Raw genomic sequence first — 26439 nt, 5'->3', positions numbered from 1 at the left:
AGTCACTCTACATAGCCCCACACACAATAAAGAAAGAAAAAAGCCAATCATTAGATAATGTAATACAGTACAGAACTTTAACAGCACGTACCCATTATAAGTGGTAGGAGGCGCAAATTGCAGATCCTTAGCACTTAACAAGCATTTAGAAATATTTTTACGATCAAAAAGAAATACACTTAAATCAATCAAGCTAATAGTACTGTGTGTTAAATCAAACCTTACCAGTTGCAGTGGCTGGTACATTAAGTTTGCTTAAGTGGTCTTTCTGTGCTTTTGCTAGCATGCATATTCTGTGAAATTCTTCTTTTAGATCCTGGAAAGTCTTCTCTATATAAGCCCTAGAAATGAATATTTTAAAATATGAAGCTTTATGTTTAAATATTTTCTATTGTCATTAAATTTACATAGCACCATTTTATGTACCACAAAATAATTACTGAAAGGTTAAAGTTAAAAAATTATTTTAAAATCCTAGAAAATGTCCCAGAGAACTACTCTAATGTTTGGAGAGCCAGGCACAAAGGCACAAAGTAATCAGTAAGTTAAAAGTTCTAATACATAGATGTAGCACAGACTAGCATATCTACTTATTTATAAATCACACTTTTGCTGGCTGTCTCATTCTCACATTACAAATTTTAATACATGGATTTTTGTTCTCAGTAAACATCTTAAATAGAAGAAAATGAAATGTTCCTCATTTCGATAATGTTTACGTTAAGATCTGTCCATATAACATAATATGGCCATAATATTTGGTCTATTGAAATATTAATACCTTTCATGGAATAAAGGAATGCCAAGACTCCTTGGTGAAGTTTCTTTTCTAGGAGAAGAAACCTCTTGTCTTCTTACCTTAAAGATACAAAATAATCACCAATTTAAATTGCTTCTAAACTCAAATGAGAATAGGTTAACAGAAAATACAATGGAAAATTCACCTCCGTCATTGAAACATATATGTAGGTAGCTTACATATACATATCTTTCTTTTCTTTAAATAAGAATCATCAGGGAAAAAGGAAAACTGAGGCAGAAAAATAGGATGGAGACAAGAAGTATTTCAGGCAACTTCTGTAATTACTATTTCCAGTACTGACAATTTAAGAAGCACCTGATATGACCAGAAACCAGGAAAAAAAAATCTGTGTATGTGTGTGTATTTACTTCTTTTCCATTATTGGTCTATAGGTTTAAATTAATGTCTTTGTATTTTGTTATAGATTCTTTGCTGAGGAATGCAGCTATGTAGAGAGGAAGAAAGAAAACCAGGCTACAGCACCTTAGCATTTAACAAGCATTTTACAGATAGTGCAATGATGTATTTAAGCTACTTTCTGAAGCTAAGTTCTTGCCTTTCACTCCCACCCTGTGGCTTATTCTGGTATTACATTCATTCTGACATTTAAAAGTCATCATTAAAAAACATGTAATACATCCACTGTATGGTTTAGATTTTTAAAAAATCTTTAATCATACCTAGAAAACTCTGTGTATGTTCTAAAGTCACAAATTGACAAATACAAAGATTTGAAGAAGTCTTAATATTATACAATCATAAATTATAATTCTACCAAACCTGCATAGGTCTTGTTTAAGTTCAAATGAAACCAGTGGTCATTTATATTTAGTGACTTTTTAAGATTTAAGGTCATTGTAGCCATTATTAAAGTGGATGATTTTACTTCATTGTTTCTTGTCATCTGAGTATAACTCTTTTAATCTTGCTTTTCGAAAAGTTCCTTCAGTTTCTTAGGAGTCTCATTTGTTCTTTAAGAAAAAGACTTGATTCCAGTTTGTTTTTTTAAATTAGTATCTTCTCCAATTTATTTCAGTTTATTGCTCTACTTCTCCAGCTTTTTCTAAATACCAGTGTTGGCTTAACATTTCTAAAATAGAGTATTCCTTTAATTAGTAAAATGAAATCTCAGCAACCCAAACAATTTGTGATTTTATATATTACGTTGTCAGACTGAGGTAACAAAAAGATCATTTGCTGCTGCATACTTTTTGTCTGGCAAACACTTAGGCCAGGTCTTCTTCTGGATGAAAAGTGTTTTACTGAGCTTACAAAGCAGTCACATCAGAAGACATTTTCACATTCACAGTTTGTTTTTAAAAGCAGTAGACAAGGTTTTTCTTTAGTGTTATGTGCAATTAAAAAACACTCAGTGGATTTTAGTGTGTACTAGGAAGAGAGGCGACATTTTAAAGATAGCCAATCATTCAGGATGCTATAAGTAGGAAAGCAAACTTTTAAAAGATACTATATTAAGGGGTGCCTGGCTGGCTCAGTCAGTAGAGCATGTAGACTCTTGATCATGGGGATCATGAGTTCAAGCCCCATGTTGGGTGTAGAGTTTACTTAAAAAAATAAAATAAAATAAAGATATTATATTAAATCTGTATCAACAAAATCAGAGAAGAGGTAATATTAAGAGAATAGAAACACTTGGCAATTTAATGTTAAACAAATCATAATATGTGATTAAATAAAATGACTAATCTTCTTTTAAAATTTACTACTAGAAATCCTGAATATGAAACAAAATTATTTTATCACAAGCCAGAAAGAACCAAAAAGAAGCACAGTTGACCCTTGAACTATGGGGTTAGAAGTGCCAACCCCCATGTATAAAACCCATGTATAACTTCTGACTCCCCCAAAACTTAATTACTAATAGCCTACTATTGACCAGAAGCCTTACAATAACATAAATAGTCAACACATATTTTGTATGTTATATATATTACATACTGTATTCTTACAATAAAGTTAGAGAAAAGAAAATGTTATTACAAGAATCACGAAGAAGAGAAAATTACATTTACAGTAGTGTAGTGTGTTTATGGGGAAAAATCCACATATAAGTGGACCCAATCAGTTCAAACTTGTGTTGTTCAAGGATTAACTATACTCTAATTTTAAACCTAAAAATGAAGATATTTACATAAAGTAGTGAAGACTATTCCAGTTCCAAAATACTGATTTTGGAATCAGTACTTGGAATGATTGCTTCTTATGTTAAAAAGAAACCTTAAAAATTGAGGGGGTGGGGGTGGAGATGAGAAGAAGGTGAAGGAAAAGACAGGAAAAGAATGATAAACTTGTGTATGGTTTGGTAAATAACCTGTGACAACCTACTTGTTTGTCGTTTAGATTTGATAACTGGTGTGGGTGAATTAATTTATCCAGAAAAGACTCCTCAGGTGTATTGGTAGGGGGTAAAGGGAGGACTCTCTTATTAAGAAATTTCCACAAAGTATGTAAATTTAAGGTCTTCAGCTTCTTTGGGATTAGGAATACAGCCCTGCTTACTGTTATCTTTGTTACTATTATTGAAGAAAAATACTACGATTGTACTACACAATACACTGCATCTTCTATCATTCACACCAAATACATCTCTTGATATAGTTCAAATGAAAATTTTAGGTTTCCAGCATCCTAAGAAAAAATTTTAAAAGGGGCCTTTTAACATGTTAGCTCTGCAAACAAACAACAAAATTGGCAAACAGTTCTCCGACACTGTGAAGCAGGGTTTTATCTAGAATGGGTGTAGCATGTCAATGCTATTTTCCATTGTAGCTATCTGACACAACTTTCTGAAAACAATCATTTATACCTCAAAGGATGTAGAATTAGTGTAGTCAATGGCAGCTCCAACATTTCTCCCAGAAACTCAAGACTTGCTTTTCAATGCCAAGTTAATTTACTTAATAAAGACTATGCAGTTTGTTGAACATCCCAGAGAGTAAATAAACATTAAAGGAGGTAACTTGTAGTTTTCTTTCTATTCTCAAATATTATCCAGGCGGACCCTGCACTGCAGGAAGCTGAAGTTACTGCGACTTCAAATAAGAAAGCAAGGGAACTTTGAACATTATATTTTAGGAGATTTTAAACGTTAAATCATTCAACAAATGAGTTTATTTTGAGGTACTAAAACTTAAAATACTTAACATTATAAACTGTTCCAAGTACTAGTTTGGAAATGCCGAAGTTGTGGAATGAATACTGAAATAAGAGCTTTACACGTCGTACTTTTCATTTACACTTCCACTATGGCGCTGGAGAAGTCATTCAACTAAATCATTACGATAAACCCATTTGAAACAGTTGAAAGATGTTGTGAAATGATTCCTTAAATTGCCTCTTATGTGAATTGGGAGAATTTTGTTTTAGTGTAAATCAATTTAAGTTTCTCATAGATGGGTATCATATTAAAAATATATGCTCCAGGGCCAGCTGAATATGCAATGATACTTAAGAAGGAAAAAGAAAAAGTGGCTAATATTTTTGTTAGTCGAAAACCAGGTTTATTCTTAATGCACAGATAATGGAAAACATTTTTGTGTTGGTCTGGGATCTGGCAGATATCAGCATCTTAAAGAAAGAAATGTATGCTTTCCCTAATTCTTGCCTTTATAAAATATTTAGCACAAAAGTGAAAGTATTTTATTCCTTTTATAAACTGATTTGAAAAATAAAGAAATGACTCACAATAACCAAAATATGGATTTAACTTAAGTGTCTGTAAATGGATGAATGCTAAAGAAAATGTAGTGTGTGTGTGTGTGTGTGTGTGTGTGTGTGTGTGTGTGTGTATGTGTGTGTATACATATATATATAGTACAGTTGAGTCTTGAACCATATCAGTTTGAACTGTGCAGGCCCACTTCTATGCAGATTTTTTCAACAAATACAGGGCAGTACTGTAAATGTATTTTCCTTACGATTTTCTTAATATTTTCTTTGTCTAGCTTATTTTATTATAAGAATACAATATATAATACATATGCAAAATATGTGTTAGTCAACTGATAACAGTAAGGCTTCTGGTCAATAGTAGGCTATTAGTAGCTATGATTTGGGGAAGCCAAAAGTTAGATGTGAATTTTCAACTATGTGGGGAGTCAGTGTCCCTAACTATATATCTATATATATCTATATCTATATCTATATCCACACAGATACATAATGAATAGATCAACCTTAAAAAAGGAAGGAAATCAGGTCATTTGAGAAAACATGGGTGAATCTGGAGGACATCACGCTGAATGACATAAGGCAGGCACAGAAAGACAAATTTGCACGATCTCACTTATATATGGAATCTAAAGAAGCCAAAATCATTGAAGTGGGGAGCAGAATGGTGGTTGCCAGGGTTTCGGGGTGGGGGAAATGGGGGGGATGTTGGTCAAAGAGTAGAAAGTTTCAGTTATGCAGGATAAGTTCTGAAGATCTAATATATAGCATGATGATTATAGTTAATACTATTACATTGTACACTTGAAACTTGCTAATAAAATAAATCTTATATGTATTCATCACAATGGAAAAAAAGACAACCACGTAAAATGATAGATATGTTGGCTTGACTATGGTAATCATTTCATAATGTATATATGTATCAAAGCACCATATATACTAAAAACATATACAATGAAAATTTTTTAAATGTTTACTTATTTTTGAGAGAGAGAGAGAGACAGAGAGAGAGATAGAGTGTGAGCGAGGGAGGAGCAGAGAGAGAGGTAGACACAGAATCTGAACCAGGCTCTAGGCTCCAAGCTGTCAGCAGAGTCCGATGTGGGCTCGGACCCATGAACCATGAGATCATGACCTGAACTGAAATTGCATGCTTAACTGACTGAGCCACCCAGGCGCCCCTATGCAACTTTTATTTGTCAATTATACCTCTATAAAGCTGGGGGGAAAATGCAATAAAATTTAGACTCAAAATCATTTTTTTTTCTTAAAAATTTTAAGCAACTGAAGTCAGCAGAATTAAATTGTTATGAAACTTTTAAAGATAATACTAAATTCATTAATACAATGTATACTTTCTCATACGAAATTTAAACTTTAAAAGGCTAATATTGAATAAAGGTGGTAAGTTTGCAATGATACATATTTGAACTACAGCAATGACTATCATTCTATTCCAGTGTTCCTATCAAAGATGTCCTCTAAAATTTAGTTAAGATGCAGAAGGAATATTTATTTTTAGGTGGCTCAAGCAACTGTATGTAGCCACTATTGGATTTTGTTTCTGGATGAGGCTTAATAGAATTATTCTTTTATTTTACTTTATTTTTTTAACTTAAAAATGTTATATATATATATATATATATATATATATATATATATACATACACACACACATACATATACATACATACACACACACACACTTTTTTTTTTTTGAGAGGGAGAGACAGAGTGTGAGCAGGGGGGTGGCAAAGAGAGGGAGACACAAAATTTAAAGCAGGCTCCAAGCTCTCAGCACAGAGCCCCACGCCGGGCTCGAAATCACGAACTGTGAGATCATGACCCGAGCTGAAGTCGGATGCTTAACCTACTGAGCCACCCAGGTGCCCCAATAGAATTATGCTTTTAAAACAGAAAAGAGAACTACGCTCTTACTTGGAACAATATAATTCAAGAAATGAGCCAAGGTGAGATAGGATGGATTAGTAAAGGAAATATAAACTGTGGAATAGTTATAAATACTAGCTTGATAAAGTTTTCTACAGAAAAAGGAGAAATAAATGAGCAGTGTAAAAAGAAACTGAAAATAATTTACTTATCACTTAGGTTACTGAAAGAAAGAATGAAATGAAAGGAGAAACTAAGGTTGAGTATTTTCTTACCAGTTTTAGATATATTTAGAGAAAGATATGGTAAAGTCAAGCACTGAATATGATCTAAATAGGGAGAAAGTGAGAATAGGGCTATGACAAAAGAGATTAAGGTGGAAACGCGAACAAAAAATTACAAAAAAAGAGATCTGATGAGAGTACAAAAGCATAGTAAAAGGTAAACAAAAAATACAAGAAAATTGTATTTATGAGTATTTGCGGCCGTGTGAAATCTATGGTTCTCTCACCCTCATTAATATTATTGAAAATCTAGCAAAGCAAGAGGAACACAAATCCTATGAGTCTCATCTGCTTGGCATGGCAGAGTATGCCAGGTAAACCCACTGCCAGTGCAGGAACAATTTCAAGGCAAAATGGGATCCATTCCAGAGTTCTGAAGGAAGCAGCAAGAAAATAAACAATATAAGCATGAAGTTAAATACCCCAATTACTTCCAAGATCTTTACAGGATTCTGGTTTAATATAAATACCCCCAAATCACTATCGATTCTACAGTATTCTTTTAAAAAAGTTAAAATCCTTTACTAGTAGTAACACAACGACTATGGTTTCAATTCTATTATGTTAATTTGAAGCAGAGTGAGATTAATACTTTCCTATCATCTGCCTTTGGAGTCTTCACTGTGTATTAGGTTCCTTCTGCACACATCTTTCTGAATTTCTTGGAGAGCCCGACGCAGGGCTCGATCCCACGAACCGTGAGATCTCAACCTGAGCTGAAATCAAGAGTCAGATGTTTAACTAACTGAGTCACCCAGGCACCCCTGAATTTATTTTCTTAATAGGAAGAAATATTGAATTGTGGGGATGCCTTTTTATGAAAAATAGAAAATGAATACCTTAAACGACCAATTAAAAAAAAAGTAAGATAACCCATTCCCCTCACCCCTTCTCCAAACACTACATTTAAAACAAACTGATTTGGGAAAACCCTCTTCATTAGCCACAAATTTAATGTTACAGCATTGTCATGGTAAACAGAAAATACCTTCATGAAAGTAGCTGTTACTTAAGCAACTTGTATATATTAATTATTTAACTTAATCCACATAATCTTGTAAATTAGGTACTTTAATTTTAAAGTTTGCTGTAGCAAATAAGGCTTTGGAGAGGTAAATGATTTGCCTACAGTTCGGTACGTGGGGTAGCTGCAGTTGGAACCCTTATCACTGTATGATCTTAACTTCTCCAGTTGAGAGAGGGCTTGGCTGCCAGAGAAGTTCAGTAGTGGGTATCTAGCATGGTGAGGTAGATATAGAATGGTGACATTTACACACTGTACCAATGCAAACTAATTTTAAGCTTCTAAAACTTGTCATACAACAAATACATTTTTCACTGAGTAGTGATAAGCCAAGTTTTGATGTTTAAATTTTGCCTGGGAAAAAACCTTTGGTATGGCTTGTGTGTGTGTGTGTGTGTGTGTGTGTGCACTCAAGAATGTCCAAGTAGAAATTTACATTTAAAAATAACCCAGATAGATTTACCCACGTTCTGTCAAACCAGTTCACTTGCTGACAGAAGTAATCTGGCAATAGTTTTTCTTAACCAAAACTTCACAGTTCAAATATTTCTCAAACTTACTATTAGAAGTTAGCCATTTGACAAAGAATGACAATGAGGTATCTTCTTGTTAATTCTATCCTCTCAAAACCTGAACTCTCTTCCTGACTTCTCATCTCCCAGTAGAGGACTAGGCATAGTTTTAGTAGCTGATTTAAAACCCTTGCCTGATAATTTCACTATCTAGATCTACTCAGAGTTGGTGTGTTCCCTTGAAACTGGGTCACGTTTTACTGACTCTCCACATGTTGAGTAATTTTGGACTGTACCCTGAACACTGAATACGTTGTGGAGACATTATGCTACATGGTGCCAAAAGTGGTGATGATTTTGTTTTTGCAGGCACTTGGTTAGGCTTAGATTCCAAACTGTCACTCCTTTCAAGAAGGGTAGTTCAGATTTCAGATCAGTCCTTTTTAAGCTTTAGCTGCAAACTGCTTTATTTGCTCAGCACATCCATGGGCTCTGGGAACAGCCAGAAACTTGAGCTGAATCTAAACACAGAGCTTATGGTTCTCCTTCCTTCTCTGGCTCTCTCCTCTTTGGGGCTCCTTCCCTCTCCCTGGTGGCTATGCTTCTTCTGAACTCATTCTCTTTCCTGATTCTTCCAGCCTGAAGGATGGTGGGCTTTCTATTGGAATTTCAGCCACTGCAACTATGGCCATTCTCAGGACAAAACTATAGAAAACTGGGAATTTACTCTGAACTGATTACTTGCTCCACATTTTGACTCCTCTCTAAAATATGCAAAGTTCAGTGTCCAGTTTCTCAGGGAGTTGTTCTTGTATATGTTGCTAGAGTTAATACTGTTATTTGTAGAGGGATGGTTAAGTACTCATTCTTCTGTAACAGAAGCTCCAACTAGCAAACTCAGGGTTTGTTTTTTTTTAATCCCTTCATTCTTCTGAGATTTACCATGGTTTTCCAGAGATGTCTTCATCACTAATCCAATGGCTTCTCTTAAAACTCTCATTTTGTTCACTGCTCATTTGACAGTATTTCACACTACTGACCATATCCTCCTCCTTGAAACATTTTTTGGCTACCAGTATAACATGCTATTTAGGTTTTCTACTTAAATTTTGATATTTTCATTGGCTTCTCTTCCTAGGCCATAAATGTGGACATTCTCTAAGGTTCAGACATGGGTACACTGTTCTTCTCTCATTATATACTTTTCTTATCATTCATTCTCATGTCAATTCTATTGAGTATTCATTTCCTACAGTCTGTATTTTCAGGCCTATCCTCTCTCTTGATAACCACTCTCATCTCTTTTGAGCCAATGGATTTTCACTTGTTCTGTTATCTACTGTAGACCGAGTTTTAAAACCTAACCTAATTACCTTTTCCTCAAATATAGTTCCTATTTCTAATCTTCATTCCCCCCCCCCTTTTTTTTTAATATAAGGCTGTTCTCCTTAGCATCAAAAATCTTAGGGCAAGATAAAATCTTAAAGAAAGTGAGGTAAGGCTTTCCTGACATAGCAAAATCCAAAACAAAACTGTAGGTCTGACAAAGAGCAATAAAATGCCAAGATCTATTATCTTTCTTATGTCAAAAAAGAATAGACATTTATCAAAAAAGTAGGAAGGAGAGAGTTTTAGATTCAGCTTTAGAAAAAAAGTTATTACCACTTTGTCCTTAGGACAAGAGGCGAAGCAAGAGCTAGGGGTAGGACTTGGGACTCCAAGGCTGCAGCATGGAAAAAGAGGAGGAGAGAATGTTTAAACAGCTACAGCAAGAAGGAAAGCAAGAGTTATCATGGCTATTTGGCCATCCAGCATAAATTAATTTCAAATGACACTTCTGGGGAATATGGACAAGTCAGTGAGCAAAATTATGTGGATGCAACGTATAGGGAAACACACTGTCCTTAATGTTAAATAGTGAAGAGCAATTAGGGATAGAAGAACTGAGTAAACCCATCCAATATGGCCGTTATGGAATTACTCAGAGGAAAACTGAGTTGGAATACAAAAATCACACCACTGCTGACAAAATGGGAGAGAGAAAATAAAAGACACCCATCTTTGATAGAAAAATTTTTCAGAGAAAACATCAGGTTTCATAACATAGCAAGTAAGCAGCAGAGTTCAGAGAGTATAACATATTAGGTACAAATGAAAAATTGGGTGAGCCTTCCCTGCCTCTCCCCCACCAAATTCTAGAAATATCTTAAAGGGGACTACAAATCTGGTAAGAAGTTGTTAAAATACAATACTGGGGAAAATGCTAGCTAGAGATTCTGCGGTTAAATGAAGCGAAGTGGTTTTCTTACTGCTGATTTCAGATCCTATAATACATTCTTATGCCTCTAAAATTCATCAGAAAGAGTACACAGTATGCAGCACTTTACAGGTCTGGGGTTCTGTGGAACACTTCAGGAAATGTATCAGGTACCACACTATCTTTTAACAGATGAGAGTCAAAATTCAGTTTGCTCCAGACTTAATATATTAGGTATAGCTAAGTAACTGGGAGCAGTTTACAGATATCATGACTTAGTGTATAAAGATGTAGCTCTCTGGGCTCAGACCTAGTTTGCAGTGACATGGCTAAACACACCAAGGTCGGAATCACCGGTAAATATGGGACCCATTATGGTTCCTCCCTTGGGAAAATGGTGAAGAAGACTGAAATAAACCAGCATGCCAAATACACGTGCTCCTTCTGTGGCAAAACCAAGATGAAAAGATGAGCTGTGGGGATCTGGCACTGTGGTTCTTACATAAAAACAGTAGCTGGTGGAGTTTGGACCAACATCACTTCTGCCATTACAGGAAAGTCAGCCATCAAAAGACTACGGAGTTGGAAGACCGGTAGAAGCTCCACCATTTGAAACATTGTTAGCCTATAATAAATGGGTAATGTATGTAACAACAACAACAAAATAAAGTATAAAGATGTAAAACAATTAGTTATCTAATAAATGTGAAAATGATGAACAAGCAGTATGACTTCCATACATAAATAAGGGTTCCTGAGGGGATGTTAAGAGTATTCTTAAAGTATGACGTTTTTTCAATAGAAGGAAAAGTAAGTAACTTACTGAGAAAAAGGCAATATTTTTCTAACAGAAAATTATAATCTAGTAAAACAGTGGTTCTCAAAATAAGGTCTAGGATCCCTGGAAGTCCTGAGATTCTTTCAAGGGATCTACCTTTGGGAAAGAAATCTGCCTGGGCCCTGAGTGTCCCTACATTTTTGCTGTGTATGCCAAGAATATAAGGCTCTGATTGTTCTTTACCTGGGATATTTCTGAGGACTGTGTTTGCAGAGGGCAAACATGAAAGCTAATGTCTCTCTTGGACAATGAGCATGCTACTTACTGCTTGCTGTAAAATGACCCATCTCCCAAGCTCAGTGTTCCTCACTTTTAATGCAACCCATTACATACGTAGGCATCCATCTGGGTCTTACCACGTTACCCTTCCCTCTTCCCTGGAGGGACCAACACAAACAATAATGCTCTTGCTGCTTATGTGCTGTGTATAACAAAGATTTTTTTCTGATTCAAGAGCCTTGTGTCTTATTACAGCATCTCTGAAGCAGTAACTGGCTAACTTACTAGCTCGTGGGTAGTGTAAAATCAAATCCCTGACCCTGACATATATGGCGTCAACTATTATCACCGTACTATTAGATGTTATTTGTTTTTTTTACTCTTTTGATATTTATATTGATGATGCAAAAGCAATGGTGAGTAAAACTGCTAGTGCCTGAACATATCAAGGCCATGACACAAAACTGGAGTTACCGTTCTCTTTAATGCCACATACTCAGTAAAAAAAAAAAAAAAAAAAAAAAAAAAAAAAAAAAAAATCCTTGGGGTCCTGAAATGTCTCCTTGATGAGATAGTAAAAATTATTAATTTTATTAAATTTTGATCCCAAGTTAATAGCTTTTAAATACTGTGTGAGACAAAATAGGAAATACACACAAAGGACTTCTATCTCATACCAAACTACAAGGGTTGTCTTGGGGAAAAGCACTGGTTCAACTTGCAACTTTGAGAGTTGCAAGCTGAACTAGTCACTTTTTTAATGGAACACCATTTTCACTTGAAAGAATGACTGACATGCATGCTATGGTTATTCAGACATTCTCAAAAGCAAATGAAGTTAGCCTCTCACTTTATAGAAAACTGACAAGATTTGTTGTCCATGAAAAAAATTTTAGAAAGTGAAAATTAAAATCCTGGGAACTGTGTACCCCTTATAGTAAGCTTGACAATTGCCCAATACTTAAAAAGACTTTTATGATGAGATCAGTGATGATGTTAAATGTGATTTTTAAATATCATAAGTCAACATTTGCAAGATCTGCATAGCACAGTGAACCAGTATTTTTCAAATGACCGATTTATAATGCTACAAAATCATATAGGTAAAAGATAGATCTAAAGATAGACAAGATAGACCTCTGGCTTTTAACGCAGTAGAAAAGTTCATTGGTTTCAGCTTTTATATTGCAATTGACACTTAAACTACTACTTACTGAATTTTGGTATAGTATCAAAGGAGAACAGCCACAATTTCTAAAAAGGTTATTAAAATATTATTCTCTTTCCTAACTACGTATCTATATGAAACAAGATTTTCTTCAGATAATTCAACCAAAAAAAACCAAAACAATAAAAAAACACAACAAATCACACCAGGTCCAATGCAGAAGCATTTTATAATGTTGAAAAACAAATGTCTTCAAAACAGATTTTGAAATTAGGATGACAGATAATAATATGAGAGAAACTAGATTGTTTTGGGGGGCTAGTCCTAACCTACTGAGGCTGAGAGAATAGACTTTCATGCTTGGGTCAAGAGAAATCAGGGCTGAACAGAATATACTAACTCTTGGTTTGTGGCCTCTGGAGAAGAGTAGAGAAAAGAAAAATGGGAAATGGGAGGAAGAGCTTAATAGGGGGAAATGAGGGGAGAAAAACCATACCAGAAATAATCAAATCTGCTTAGAAGCCTGGGAAGAGAATTTAAGAAGTGATATGCCACTTCTCATTTTTTTCTCCCCTTAAAAATTATTTCCAGTATTATAAAAACAAAAACTCTAAAATCATGTATTGAATTAAAAAAGAGACCCAGAACAGGAAAGGGTTAGGATGGATTAATAACTCAGATTTGGAAACAATCAAAACTGCAACAGAAGTTTCAATATATTGAAATATTCAAAATATTGAAATGTTTTGGATATTAATATATATTTTTTTGTTTCTTAAAATCTGTGATACATTTATTATAACACTTTGGGAAAAAACTCTGAACTTTGATGAATGAGCTGACTCAAGAGGATTTTTCTGCCTTCTAATTATTATTCTACCAGATAATCTATAAACCAAAGCCGGTCTCCAAAGAGGAGTAATACAGAAATGTAATACTTTGAAAGAAGGTATATTCAATCCAGTCTCTAGAAACAACTTAGAGGGAATAGGACATTTGCTGTGACTGAGAAGACAGGGTGCTCACATACATTTCTCCAATACTACATAAGCCTCAGCTTAGGCTGGCACGTGCCATTGTATAGAGGGTACATCCCTATTTTTATCTAATAAAAGATGATAAAAAGAGAAGCTTGAGCATTAAAATATAGTCATTTTTTTAACAAAGTTGAGTAATGAACATTAAGTGAATTTATTTCAAGTTCCTCTCTTAGAAAAGGTAGTGTTTAGACAATGTAACCAAATTTGACTTTTCCCACAGAAATCACTTGATGGTTACATAGCTTGACTAATGGTCTAATTTCTAACTTCCATTCAAATGATGAAAAAATATTTATCATATACCTGTATATCACAGTCTATTTTTTTCCAATAAATATGTATATTTTAAATCAGTTTGGTACATGATACAGATTGGTTTTACAGTTTTTAATGGACTAAAATAAACATTTCTAAATATAGTAGTGTCTGCTTATGTAACAAATATCTGTACGGTAAAATAAGGTATTTGAATAGAACTACATCCACATGAGCAAATAAGAGAAGAAAAAGCTGAAAAGGTTCCTATATACCTTCTGGATTAAAAAAACACAAATTATTAATGGCTGAAGATAGTAAACTGCTAAAGGAAGGGGGAAACAGTATGCAAGTTCTATTGTAAGAGCTCTTCGTGCAAAACTTAACTGGTTTCATATTATGGTTTTGTTGTTAGAGCAGTATTCAAAATTATAGATGAGAGGCTTTATCAGCTACACTTTCACAAAAACTGCTATATGCATTGACAGAAACGTGTGGCAAGGTATTATTCATAATATGACAGTCTATTATAAAGCTTTTATAATGCTTATAAAACCAGGTACTTGGACAATATATGGCAAGTTGGCCAACAAACTTAGTTGAAAAGACCTGCAATAGAAAAAAGGAGAAGCTGGGGCACCTGGGTGGCTCAGTTGATTCAGCATCTGACTCCTGATCTCAGCTCAGGTCATGATCTCACGGGTTTGTGAGATCAAGCCTTGCATCTCTGCGCTGACAGCATGGAGCCTGCTTGGGATTCTCTCCCTCTTTTGTCCACCCCCCCCCCCCCGCCCCGCACTTGTGCAAGCTTGTGTGTGCACTCTCTCTCAAAATAAATAAACATTAAAAAAAAAAGGGAGAAACTATAGGGGGCCTAAACTCAGATACAGATCCCTAAGTGGGAGCTGCATCTGAAATCCATAGTATATGACAAATGAACACTGCAAGGATGGGGATATCATCTAAGACCTAGACTTGTGAGGCCAGTTTTATAAGTTACAAAAGTTCAGAAAGTAAAGCAGCATTAAAGTTCATACACTGTCTGTTGAAACTGTCATGCATAACAACTGGAGGAACACACCAATGCCTCTCAAGGACCATCTATAGAATAAGGTAACAAAATAGTAGGGAGCATTCTGTCTTCTGAAGCCATGATTATGTCATTTTAAAAAGGTTATAGTAGGGGCACCTACTATAGTCAGGTAAGTGTCTGACTCTTGATTTGGGCTCAGGTCATGATCTCACAGTTTGTGAATTCGAGCCCCGTGTTGGACTCTGCGCTGACAGCATGGGACCTGCTTGGGATTCTCTGTCTCCCTGTCTCTCTCTGTCCCTCCTCTCTTTGTGTGTGCTCTCTCTCAAAATAAATAAATAAACTTAAAAAAAAAAGCTTACAGTAAATGAAGTTGATCTTTCAAAATCATCAGTTTTACCTTTCAGTTATGTATGTATTATGTATGTATGTATGTAATCCTGCACCCAGTGTGGGGCATGAATGAACTCATGACCCTAAGATCAAAAGTTACACACTTTACTGACTAAGCCACCCAGGCACCCAGATTCAGTTTACATAATGTTCTCCAAAGTGGTCTTGAATAATCTGAGCTCGTATCTAGAAATTATTCTTTTCCCATTAAAATCTTGCAGAAAATTAGGTTTTCATATCTATGCACACAGTACCAAAACATAGGCACATAAGAATATGTTTTCTTTTCTCTCCTTGAACTAAATGTTGATCCCCTGCTCAAGCCTACCTTTTAGCTCACTGGGAATTTTATTTTTAAATTAAGGTCCTATATGTTTTATCTGTACCATAAAATTATAATTAGCATTTCATTTTATCATATAATTAAGACTTCACATTGACTTACAATGTTTGCTAATTGCTTTGGGGTCCAAATCTTTGTTTCTCCAATCAGACTACATGGCTCCTTAAAGTTAGAGACGGATCATGTCTCATTCTTTTTTTGTACTCCTGTCAATGATTAGCAAGACTAGGCAAATAGAAGGAGTTCAACAAATACTTCTTGTCTAAGTGATTGACAAGTGAATTTTTAGACATCAGCTCTCTTCAAACATGTCACAGCCTCTATATTCACTAGAATTACCAGGTACAGCACATCTTATTTCCTTAATGTTAGCACTAATGGCAGCTCCACGGCTACATCACTGTTTTACTCTTCAAAACCCACAAAATCTTTGCTGCTCCTTGATGCTACCGTCTATCTACTGATCTAATCACAAGAATGGCGACATGAGGGATGGGCCAACTGTCTAACTGGCATCTTTCCGTAATAACTGCATTCTTTGTATTTTTACACTTTTGCTTAAAGCATGTAACTCAGATGAAAAAAGACATGTATAAAGAACAAATGAGAAATACATACATAAAATCAGAAACAAAGCAGAAAATCAGCTCTTTGGACACATGATCTCTATGTTAAAAAACAGAAGTTCAAATAAACTCATATTACACTTTGTATCCTGGATCCTAGACTCTGAAATGACCTTACAATATTCAGTAACGTTGATTTTGGTTATTAAATCAAAACTTTAAGCCAGCATCGACAATATTTCTTTGTTCTTCCAGTGGCTGGCAGTGTCAGGCACATAGCAGTTCAGTCACTGGACGAGTGAGCGAAGAAAATTTACCAGTATCATCAAATTCTTCTATGTATTCAATATCATCACTCCCTATACATTTTCTTGCATCCCAACATTCTATCTAGACTCTTGTGTAACTTCCAAAAAAAATACTGTAGGATAGAAAGATGAGGGCAAACAATTTTTGTCAAACCCTGGACACCTAGAATAGTATTCAGTTTGGCAACTGAAGTGCCTCTCAGAAGCAGTATTATAAAAATCTCTTATTTCCAAGATCTTAAAAATGATCCAGTATATTACAATCCTAGTTTTTAAAAAAGTGAATTAAACAATGCCAATTTATATCTACATTAAGAAACACAATTTGTTATTTAAATAACTGCTCTCATGACATATGCTACTGTGTCTGACAATGGTGTTCTATAAACAAGAGATAGTTTTGTCAAGAATAAGTGTGTGCATTTTTGTGTTGATTTTCTACATATAAATATTTTCAATTTTCAAAACTGGTTATAAAAAAAGAAAACGTAACAACAGGCAATAGTTTCTTGGTTCTCTAAAACACTGCTCAGCTGTTCTCTGGAAAGTCTACATTCACGTCAGAATTTTTGAAATTGTTTTTTTTTTTTAATTTTTTTTAACATTTATTTATTATTGAGAGACAAAGAGAGACAGAGCACGAGCATGGGAGGGGCAGAGAGAGGATGAGACACTGAATCTGAAGCAGGCTCCAGGCTCTGAGCTGTCAGCACAGAGCCCGACGTGGGGCTCAAATCCACAAACCGCGAGATCATGACCTGAGCCAAAGTCGGATGCTTAACCGACTGAGCCACTCAGGCGCCCCAGAATTTTTCAAATTGTTAAGATGAGAAGCTATGATATTTGTTTCTTCTGAGGTTAACACTGATAGGATTCAGGAAGCTGAATTTACTATTAAATTCTGCCAAGGTCCTTGACTTTTCATTAGTATTTATCATATAAATCAAATACTACACACCACACCCTGATCTATGGTACCCTCTCTGTATGCCACAATCTACCATCCCGTGATGCTTTTAAAATACATGTACAAAATCTCTGGTACTCCTCCTTTCAAGAAGGGGAGCGTATTTCCTTGCCTCTGAAGCACTTTGTGACTTATTTCTAATGAGCAGAATAAAGTGGAAGTAAAGGTATGTGATTTTTAGAAACTAGGTCATGTAAAGCACTGTGGCTTTCTTGTTGCTCTCTTCTCTTGGATCTCTTACTCTCTTACTTTGAGGAAATTATTGGCCAGGTTGTGAGAAAAGGCCATGGAGATGTCTCCTGCCAACAGTCATTTGAGTGACCCATCTTGGACGTGGATCCTCCAACCACGCCAAGCCTTCAGATGACTGAAGCCCTTGCCCACATCCTAACTTCAATCAAATGAGATCTTGAACCAGAACTACCCAGCTAAGTCACTTCCAAATTTCTGACCCACAGAAACTGAAATAATAAATATTTGTTGTTTTAAGTTGTTAAGTTTGGGCATAAAATTTGGGGTACTTTGTTGTATGATAGATAACGCAATGACCCCTTTGCCAAAACCGTATCTCCTCAAGAAAGACTGTGCAAACTATGGTGGTATATGAGAAGTAAAATTCAGGTTTTCCACTAAACTGAGTACTTTTTCTCTAATGTCTCTAAACTAAAGCAGAGTATTAAGGGCCACCCAATTATACAAGCTCTGCTGTCGTGACTTCCTTATGTCCTTTTAGAAGTCGAAGAATTCTTGCATGTTCTTTGTGGAGGAGTACCATGAACAGAGGCCGATCTACAAATTTCATGTTTCTCAAATAAAATTTTCTAAAAGGGCTTTTTTCCCCTCAAATACCCTTTTCCTCTGCTTTTTGTCTCATTTTCCAGGGCAGCCTGGCATTATGGCATTATGTCCTCAAAGTAAGAAAGTAAGAGATCCAAGAGAAGAGAGCAACAAGAAAGCCACATCATTTGTCATAATGCCATAATGTCATTTGTTGCTGTCAAATATCCTAACCAAATCCTGAACAAAATAAATAGTCAAAAGAAAACAAATCCTCAAACAACTCACCAAACAGAAGGAGGAAAGGACTGTGAGCAGTTAGCAGTAGCTTCCTTGTGTTATTGGTTCAAAGCATTTCTATTAACTTATTCTTTACAGAGGCTAGGCCAACTGATTGGGAACGTGATTTCTAGAAATTGTTTAGTTTTTAAAAAGACTAATTACATAAAATTATATTGGAAACAGAAAAAAAGTGAACTGTACCATTCTCTTAGCCATTTGTACACGCTGCCTTTCAGTTTCTACATGTACATGCACACTTTTACAAAGCTGCAACTGACAACCAATATGCAATTTTTCATTTTGGAAAAACCCTGATACATCCAAAATCAAAATTCTTTAGGAAAGGATTTCACTTGTATTAACTAAAACTGAATTGAGTTTCAACTGCTTAATTGGCCAGTATTTTTCTAAATGAGGCCTATTTTTTTTACAATATACAGCCAGCTCTCAAATATTCAATAAATCCAATTCCTTCCTTCTTTTGGAATATATTTCTTCCTTTTAATCTGTTGCATATTTAGTGCTCATTAGCACTTTGACTCTAGATAAAGATGAGAAACCGGAAATATAAGAGTTAATTTTATTTTTATTAAATAGTTACAGTATAAGAAGACTGAGTTGATGAGCTATTCCAAGTATTAAATATGTGGCTGTCACATAAATGTTTCCCCTATTAGTAAAGATCATTAAGAGAACTCACTAGATTTATATTTCTCACTTTATTTTTTCCTCTATTGTCTGTTTACAAATAAAGTTACAATTGTGCAACATTATTAATTCTTTGGAAATAAGCCATCTCTGACATAATTTCTATTACTTACACTTAATGTAAGCCAGATATCCAGATAGTATATATTTTATAGACAAAAGACATCTTATAAAAATAAAACGAATGTAATTTAAAAAATAATTCAGAGGAAGGTTCCCACTGAACACTTACTGACTGAAAAATAAACCCTAAACCTTTCATAAACAATGACAAATTACCCAAATATAAAATAAATTAAATTACTAACATATCTAAGAGCCTTTTACACCATCCTGTTTGTTCTAACCAAGATTAATATTTTCAAAAATGCCTTCTGTATATTTTGAACTAGAGATATTTTATTATCTTCAAAGAAATGTTATAACTGGAATATATGTAGGAATTTTGATTAAAAATTGATGGTAAATAATCACATTTCAAAGTCTTCAAAACAAGGGGCACCTGGGTGGCTCAGTTGGTTAAGCAACCAACTTCGGCTCAGGTCATGATCTTCTAGTTCCTGAGTTCAAGCCCTGCACCAGGCTCTGTGCTGGCAGCTCAGAGCCTGGAGCCTGCTTTAGATGCTGTGTCTCCCTTTCTCTCTGCCCCTTCTCTGCTCACACTGTATCTCTCTCAAAAATAAATACTAAAAAAAATTTTTTTAAGTAAAAAAAAGAAGTCCCCAAAACATGAAAATGGAATGTAAATATTGTTTACTTAAGCACTAAGTTTATGTGCTGCCATTTCACAGTAATTCAATTATTTTATAATGCACTATAATAGACCCAATCATAAAATTGTATTTCAGAAGTCACAATCACTGTTTCTGAATTTTGTCTTTTGCAAAATAAACTGAAACATATTCCAGTGCCAGAGTTTCTTGTGTTTATCAGCATTTTTAGATAAATGGAAATTGGAGTGAGGGTGAAGAGAGCTGAATGATTCAAATAAAAAAACAAGATTGATTTTTAAAAAATGAAAGGGGAGATACATTAGAGAACTTCTCATTCTATTTTTTATATATATATATATTTTATATAATTTTATATATAGAAAAGTATTTAAACTGGGTTTCTCATATTTCATGTTAAATAAAAACAAATTACAACAGTCTTAGTTATGGGATCGATAAATGAATAACCTTGGCACACAAAGCTAAAATCTTCTACCATATTTAGAAGAAAAGAAATAAATATAGCATTCTTGACTTAATTGGTCTTGTGGATGTTAAGAGTCCTCATTAGTTAGGAAATCCTATTTTATTGAAAAGCTATTTCATCCTTCTAAAACCTAACTCATTAAAAAATTCCTTTTTAAACACACATTTCAAGGATTCATAAAAACATGGAAAATAATATACATCTATGTATCTAGTACCCTGATTTAACAAGTGTTAACATTTCACTTCAGTAGTTTTCTTTAAAAAAAGAAAAGTTATAGATACAACTGATCTTTTATTTTATTCCCTTCCCAGAATCAGAGACTCTTCTCTCCCCAACTATGGAGGTGATCATTTTTCTAAGAAAGTTGTGGAACGTTCTTGTCCATGTTTTTATACTTTTACTACATACTTGTGTTTTTAGAAACAGTGTCATAATATTTTATATCTGAAAAAATTTACATAAGTCATTCCCATTTTATCATTTTGTAATTTCCACTTTTTGTTCAATACTGTTTCTGAAATCTAGGCATACTAATATATAAATGTTTGGTTAATTTTAATTTTTCTAAAGTGTTTCCTGTAAAGGTGTACTGTTCTGCCACTGATGGATGTTTAATTTGTTTCTAACCAACATCCTTATACATGTCTCCTTGCAGAGATATGGAACGTTCCTTCTTATATTGTTTCAGTGAAGACTTTTGCTGAACTGGTTAGGTGGATTTTTTAAAAAATTAAGCACAGGAAATTTAAGAACAAACTAGAATGTTATTTTCTAATCCAGAATCATCTGTGCCTTACTACCTACCTTAGTTAAATGTTTTATTTCTTTGTGATATAGAAAAGAGAATACTAGGAAACATGAACCCTAAGCCTTTATTTTACCTGGAAATAGTGCTTGTATTTGAAATATGTAAGTCATTTGTTTGTGTACATCTACAATTTGTTTAGAATTCCAGTGGTGGATCTACCGCAGGAGAACAAAACAAAGAAGCACATGTGTTATGTGTCAGCATTTGAATGTTGCTTTTTGAAGCAATGGTAGGAGTGAAAAAAATCTCCTCCACCTTCTCCCTTGCTCTCGCCCACCCAAATTCGATAGAATACTGACTGAATAATTCAGTAAGTCTGTGGAACCCAATTTCTCATTTCTTATTTTCTTTAAAAAAATTTTTTTTCAATGTTTATTTTTGACAGAGAGAGAGAGAGAGAGAGAGAGAGAGAGACCAAGCACAAGTGGGAGAGGGGCAGAGAGAGAAGGAGACATAAAATCTAATAATGAAAGCAGGCTCCCAGCTCTGAGCTGTCAGCACAGAGCCCGATGCGGGGTCTGAACCCACGAACCGCGAGATCATGACCCGCGCAAAAGTTGGGTGCTCAACAGACTGAGCCACCCAGGCATCCCATCACTTCTTATTTCCTTTAGGGAATAAACCAGCAGTGCAGTCTACCTTTAATTCTTTTTCTCTTGGTATTCCTGATTTTACTTTATCATGTGGCTGATCAAGAGGCAAATTATTCTTTCTTGCTTCACTGTCTTCAAGCAGAGGAACATAGCCAAAACTGTTATCTGCAAGACAAAAACCTCTTGGATATAAGTAGGATATCCCTGTTTTTGGTACCAGCTGAAAAAATAAAAACAAATCAGAAACCTAATTTTAAAGAAATTTTAAACTATGAGTTTCAGAAATTCTTAAGATAAAACTTACCTTGACAACTTAAATTTGCCCATTTAGATTTTTTTCCATTCCCACAAAACTACACTCCCCAAATCAGTGGTATAAAAACTATGTAGAATTTAGAAAACTAGAAGCTCTTTGCGGCCTACCATCAACAATAGCAGTGAAACTTGTAATAAGCAGTATTTTCAGGTGTGCACTTCTTGTTTAAGACAATCATTTGCGTAACTACTCCATACTTATTATAGGAAAATTAGAAAATGCAGACATACCAAAAATAAATAAATAAATAAAAGCTGCTCACAACCTTTATGACCTGTGAATTATTCCTGTCAAAATTTTAGTTTATATTTTATCACAGTTTTTCTTTTCCAATACATATAAATTCATACAAGAATCTTTTTTGTTGCACACAAAAAATAAAATTATATATATATATGTGTGTGTATATATATATATATATATATATATATATAAAATCTTGTTTTGTTCTTTCCTATATATAATGAACATGTCTCATGTTACTAAGTTAACATCTATTATCATCGCTTTTTCTACACAGCTGATGATTATATGTAAGACTATAATTTAACTGTTGAACATTTCATTATATCTGATTTTTCATTATTAGAAGTTATACTGTGATAAGCATCCTTACATACGTATCTTTGAGTATCTGAACAAACATTTTCTTATGGCATATGGTTAGGACTTGAATTTTTTGTTTAAAAGGCACAGACATTTAAGAAAGCTTTCACTACTTACTGGCAAATTGCCCTCTAAGAAGTTTTATCAACACAGAGTTCTACAAGAATGTTCATTTTCCCACACCCTGGCAAGTACTCATTTCGTAAATGAAAACATGTAACTGCACCGCAATCATTAAAATATCAAAACTACTGAGAAACAATGGAGAAATAAAATAGAAAAACTTGATTTCCATCTTTCTGTTCTTCAAGAGGTTTAAGAAATACGTAAAAAATAAATATGAAGATACCTTGACTGGAATTCATAAGAAGTAACTGTGATTTCAGCTTGTCAATAATAGTTTGTTGAAGTGACAGCTGTTCCTGTTGCTCACGTATTCTCTGCTCATAGTTTTCAGTCTGTGGACATAAAAACCATTCAGCCTTATATTTACTGACAGATGTGTGTACATACATCTACTGTCCATTAAGAATTACATATAGATATGGTTTGCCCTATTGCCATTTCCCAGGTAGTGAGCATGTTATTTGTGAGCCAAAAACCAGATCCAATAATACAGTAATAATCATTATAAATATCACTGACATAAAACACTGTAAAATTTAAAAAGTCACTTTAATTAGAGAAATTTCAGTTAATAGTTCAACTCTTGGTCTTTCAGTTAGGATAAAAACTGTAATTTAGAATTCAGTTCTTAATGGCAGCAACAAAAAAAGCATGAATGACAAAATGGATTCATTCTATCATTCTATGCTACTGTATAAAAATACCTGTAACTTAAAAAATGTTAACATTTCACGTCTCTTAAGTAAAAACACTTTTGAATTTATACTTAGGGTATAAAATCACAAAGAAAGTAGCTCTGACTAAAACCCTATGAAAATTAAAGGGATGAGTACAAATTACAAAATTATACTGACCAAAAACTTATTTTCTCAGATTAAGTTTTAAGAAGTCAAGAGAATATGTGCTTAATCCTTACTGGATATCTTAAATATCATAATTTCCCTTATATTTTTAATCCATTCATCTTGCTATTTTATTGCAGTGGCTGTGAAAATTACGCAATGAAAAAAGACAGCAGTTTGTATTAGAGAATACAGATGTTAACAAACCTTCAAGCAAATTTGAAAATGCTACATTACAATTACCAAATTAGTACAAAGTCTTAAAAAATATCACCAACAAATAACAGAGAATTCTTTATCAATTTTTATCACTGGTGCAACAATTCCCTGAATATAAAAGAAGGTCCTAATAATCTTGGAATGTCCTTCAGTACATACTAAGTATTTGATTTTGAATTTTTTTTTAATTCAGAGTTCAAAATTAATGAAATTATTCTTTGCAGAGACCAGTAAGCTTAAAGTTCTTTATAAATTATATAGCGGTTCCTAGATTCCCAAAATACATTAGCTTAGGAAATTACAGCAAAATACCACATTTTGCCAAACAAAAGGTGAAATTCTATAAGTAATACACTTCAAAGAAGAGTAACTGACAGAGCTGATAAGTAACTTAAGTGGTTCATTTTCTTTGCATGTTGCCTGAGGGTAGTGTTATAGGACTTGATACTCCCATTAAACTTTGCAAAGTAACTTATACATAGGAGATATTCAGTACATGCTTGTTGAAAAAAAAATAATGGAAATAAAGAATCCAAGTTAAAAAAAAAAGGAATCCAAACTTTATTATTGCAAATAGAAGAATGTATCTTGTTAATCCATATGGGTCACATATCCTACGATTATGAGTCTCAGAACTAAACCTTAAATACCAAAATCCAGTCTAGGGCCATGCCTCTCAGGACAAGACATCTCTTTCCTAGATAAATTTATACCCAAGTCCCTAGAAAGAGTGAGTTGGCTGACTGAAAGGAGGATTTAAATGTCTATAGCAAATTCTGTAATACCTAAATTTACCTGGGCTGCACAGAGCTACCAGGATGAGGAATCAGCAAACATGCTGATGTTACTTCCTCACTATCTACTTCTGTGTATTTACGGCTTTTTCCAAAGAACTCAAAGCTCTTCATAAATACTAACCAATAATTGCCCATTCTTTCATCACTATGTTTTGATAGGTAAAAATATTCTATTATCCAGACACTAAGTAACCAGTATAAAAAACTTAGCAAGTTAGAGATAGGCCCAGAATGAGTGTGTAAGTGATTCAAACTTCAGCCTATTCTCTTTCTACTATATATTTTTTCCCCACCTGCATGGAAAACCAAAGGACTCATATTTTCTTTTGGAACCAAGTCAGAAGGTTCTGCCAGGTAATATTCATCTTTTATCTCTGGCTTAAAAACATACTTTAGCATACCTGCATATAAAATATTATAATAAACGAATAATGCTGAAAATGTAGTCACTGGATGGGAAAAATCAACAATTCTTTCAAGTTAAAGTTTTGAATTATTTCTTAAACCACTTAATAAAGTACTTTGTAAACTCAAGAAAATTCTGTAATAAATTAAAAACTGATATTCTGGAAATACAGCGGGGGAAAAGAAGAGCAATGGCCCTTGTTCTCTTACTGCTTTTTCCACATACTTAAAAGCAATTGTAGTATTCTAGTCTCATTATCTATACTTCTGATTTCACTTTAGACTATGATCTCTTCAAGAGCAGAGACTATTTTCTTCTGGTATCTCTAGAGTATAGCAGAGTGGCACATTTTGAGATGCTAAGTATTAGTTGAATAAATAGACCTTAAGTTGTTAATTAAGTTGTTAATTATCAGAGAAATAGACTTCAGAAATAAGAAGCTACCTGAAAGAATGGAGAAAGGCTTTGCTTATATTTTATAAGGGAAACAGGAAAAATAGGAGACAGGTCACTAGGTGAGTAAGAGAAAAGGAAATTAAGTTTGAGAAAATGGGTGCAAAAGATAGGCAATGTCTGAAGATCTTTTCTTTCTCTTTTTTTTGGGGGGGGGCGGGGAAAGAAAAAGGGAAGCTTTTACTGTCAGAAAAAAAGGTACCATTTCAAGAAAAGAAAATACATACTCAGAAAATAGTATAAAGATTTTGACCACAAGGCTATAAGATGGAGAGTCCACAAGAAGATATTGATTCAAATTCAGAAATAACCAGTAGAATTCAGTTTATTTGTTATATTTGGAAACTGAAACAAGAAGGTTTCTTTCCTTTTTATTAAATGCTTTTTGTTCACTGAACAGATCTGAATAAACTTATAACCTGAAAAGTCCTTTTAAAAGGTCAGATAATTGTTGCACTGTCACAGTATTTTTTAAAAAACAACACAATTACAAACCAAGTACATTCCAGCCTGATCAAAGATCCCACAAAACAGAAAAATCACTAACAACCACATTGAAAATGTACAACAGCAATGTCTTGTCAACACGTCTGTACAGAGCACAGACATGACAGCTAAAACAGACAGAAGAGAAGATGCTTTTGACAGCCAGTGTGTGTGAATGATTCTTTGAGTCAGATGGCAGCAACAAGTTACCAACTAGGAGATCTG

General features: G+C 34.2%; 1 protein-coding gene and 1 pseudogene across 10 annotated transcripts in view; one reads left to right on the top strand and one right to left on the bottom strand.

Moving 5' to 3' along the window:
• Positions 1-26439, bottom strand: part of TANK (TRAF family member associated NFKB activator) — a 93319-nt gene that overhangs the window by 9861 nt on the left and 57019 nt on the right. For 7 of the 10 annotated variants that reach the window (XM_015082836.3, XM_015082829.3, XM_015082823.3 and 4 more), the window contains 4 exons: positions 23235-23343; positions 22010-22128; positions 782-858; positions 226-341 (listed from right to left, as the gene is read on the bottom strand). In XM_015082836.3, coding sequence (XP_014938322.1) covers positions 226-341; positions 782-858; positions 22010-22128; positions 23235-23343 — 421 coding nt within the window. Of the gene's footprint in view, positions 1-225; positions 342-781; positions 859-22009; positions 22129-23234; positions 23344-25162; positions 26435-26439 lie in introns of those variants that run through there. The other 3 variants (XM_053215158.1, XM_053215159.1, XM_053215153.1) reach the window with 2 other exon arrangements.
• On the top strand, positions 10788-11075 carry LOC128312176 (60S ribosomal protein L37a-like; annotated as a pseudogene).

This window comes from Acinonyx jubatus, chromosome C1 (genome assembly GCF_027475565.1).
Source record: "Acinonyx jubatus isolate Ajub_Pintada_27869175 chromosome C1, VMU_Ajub_asm_v1.0, whole genome shotgun sequence".
NCBI classification, from domain to species: Eukaryota; Metazoa; Chordata; class Mammalia; order Carnivora; family Felidae; genus Acinonyx; species Acinonyx jubatus.
Note: the sequence above shows the minus strand (reverse complement) of the source record. Positions and strands in the feature narration are given on the sequence as shown.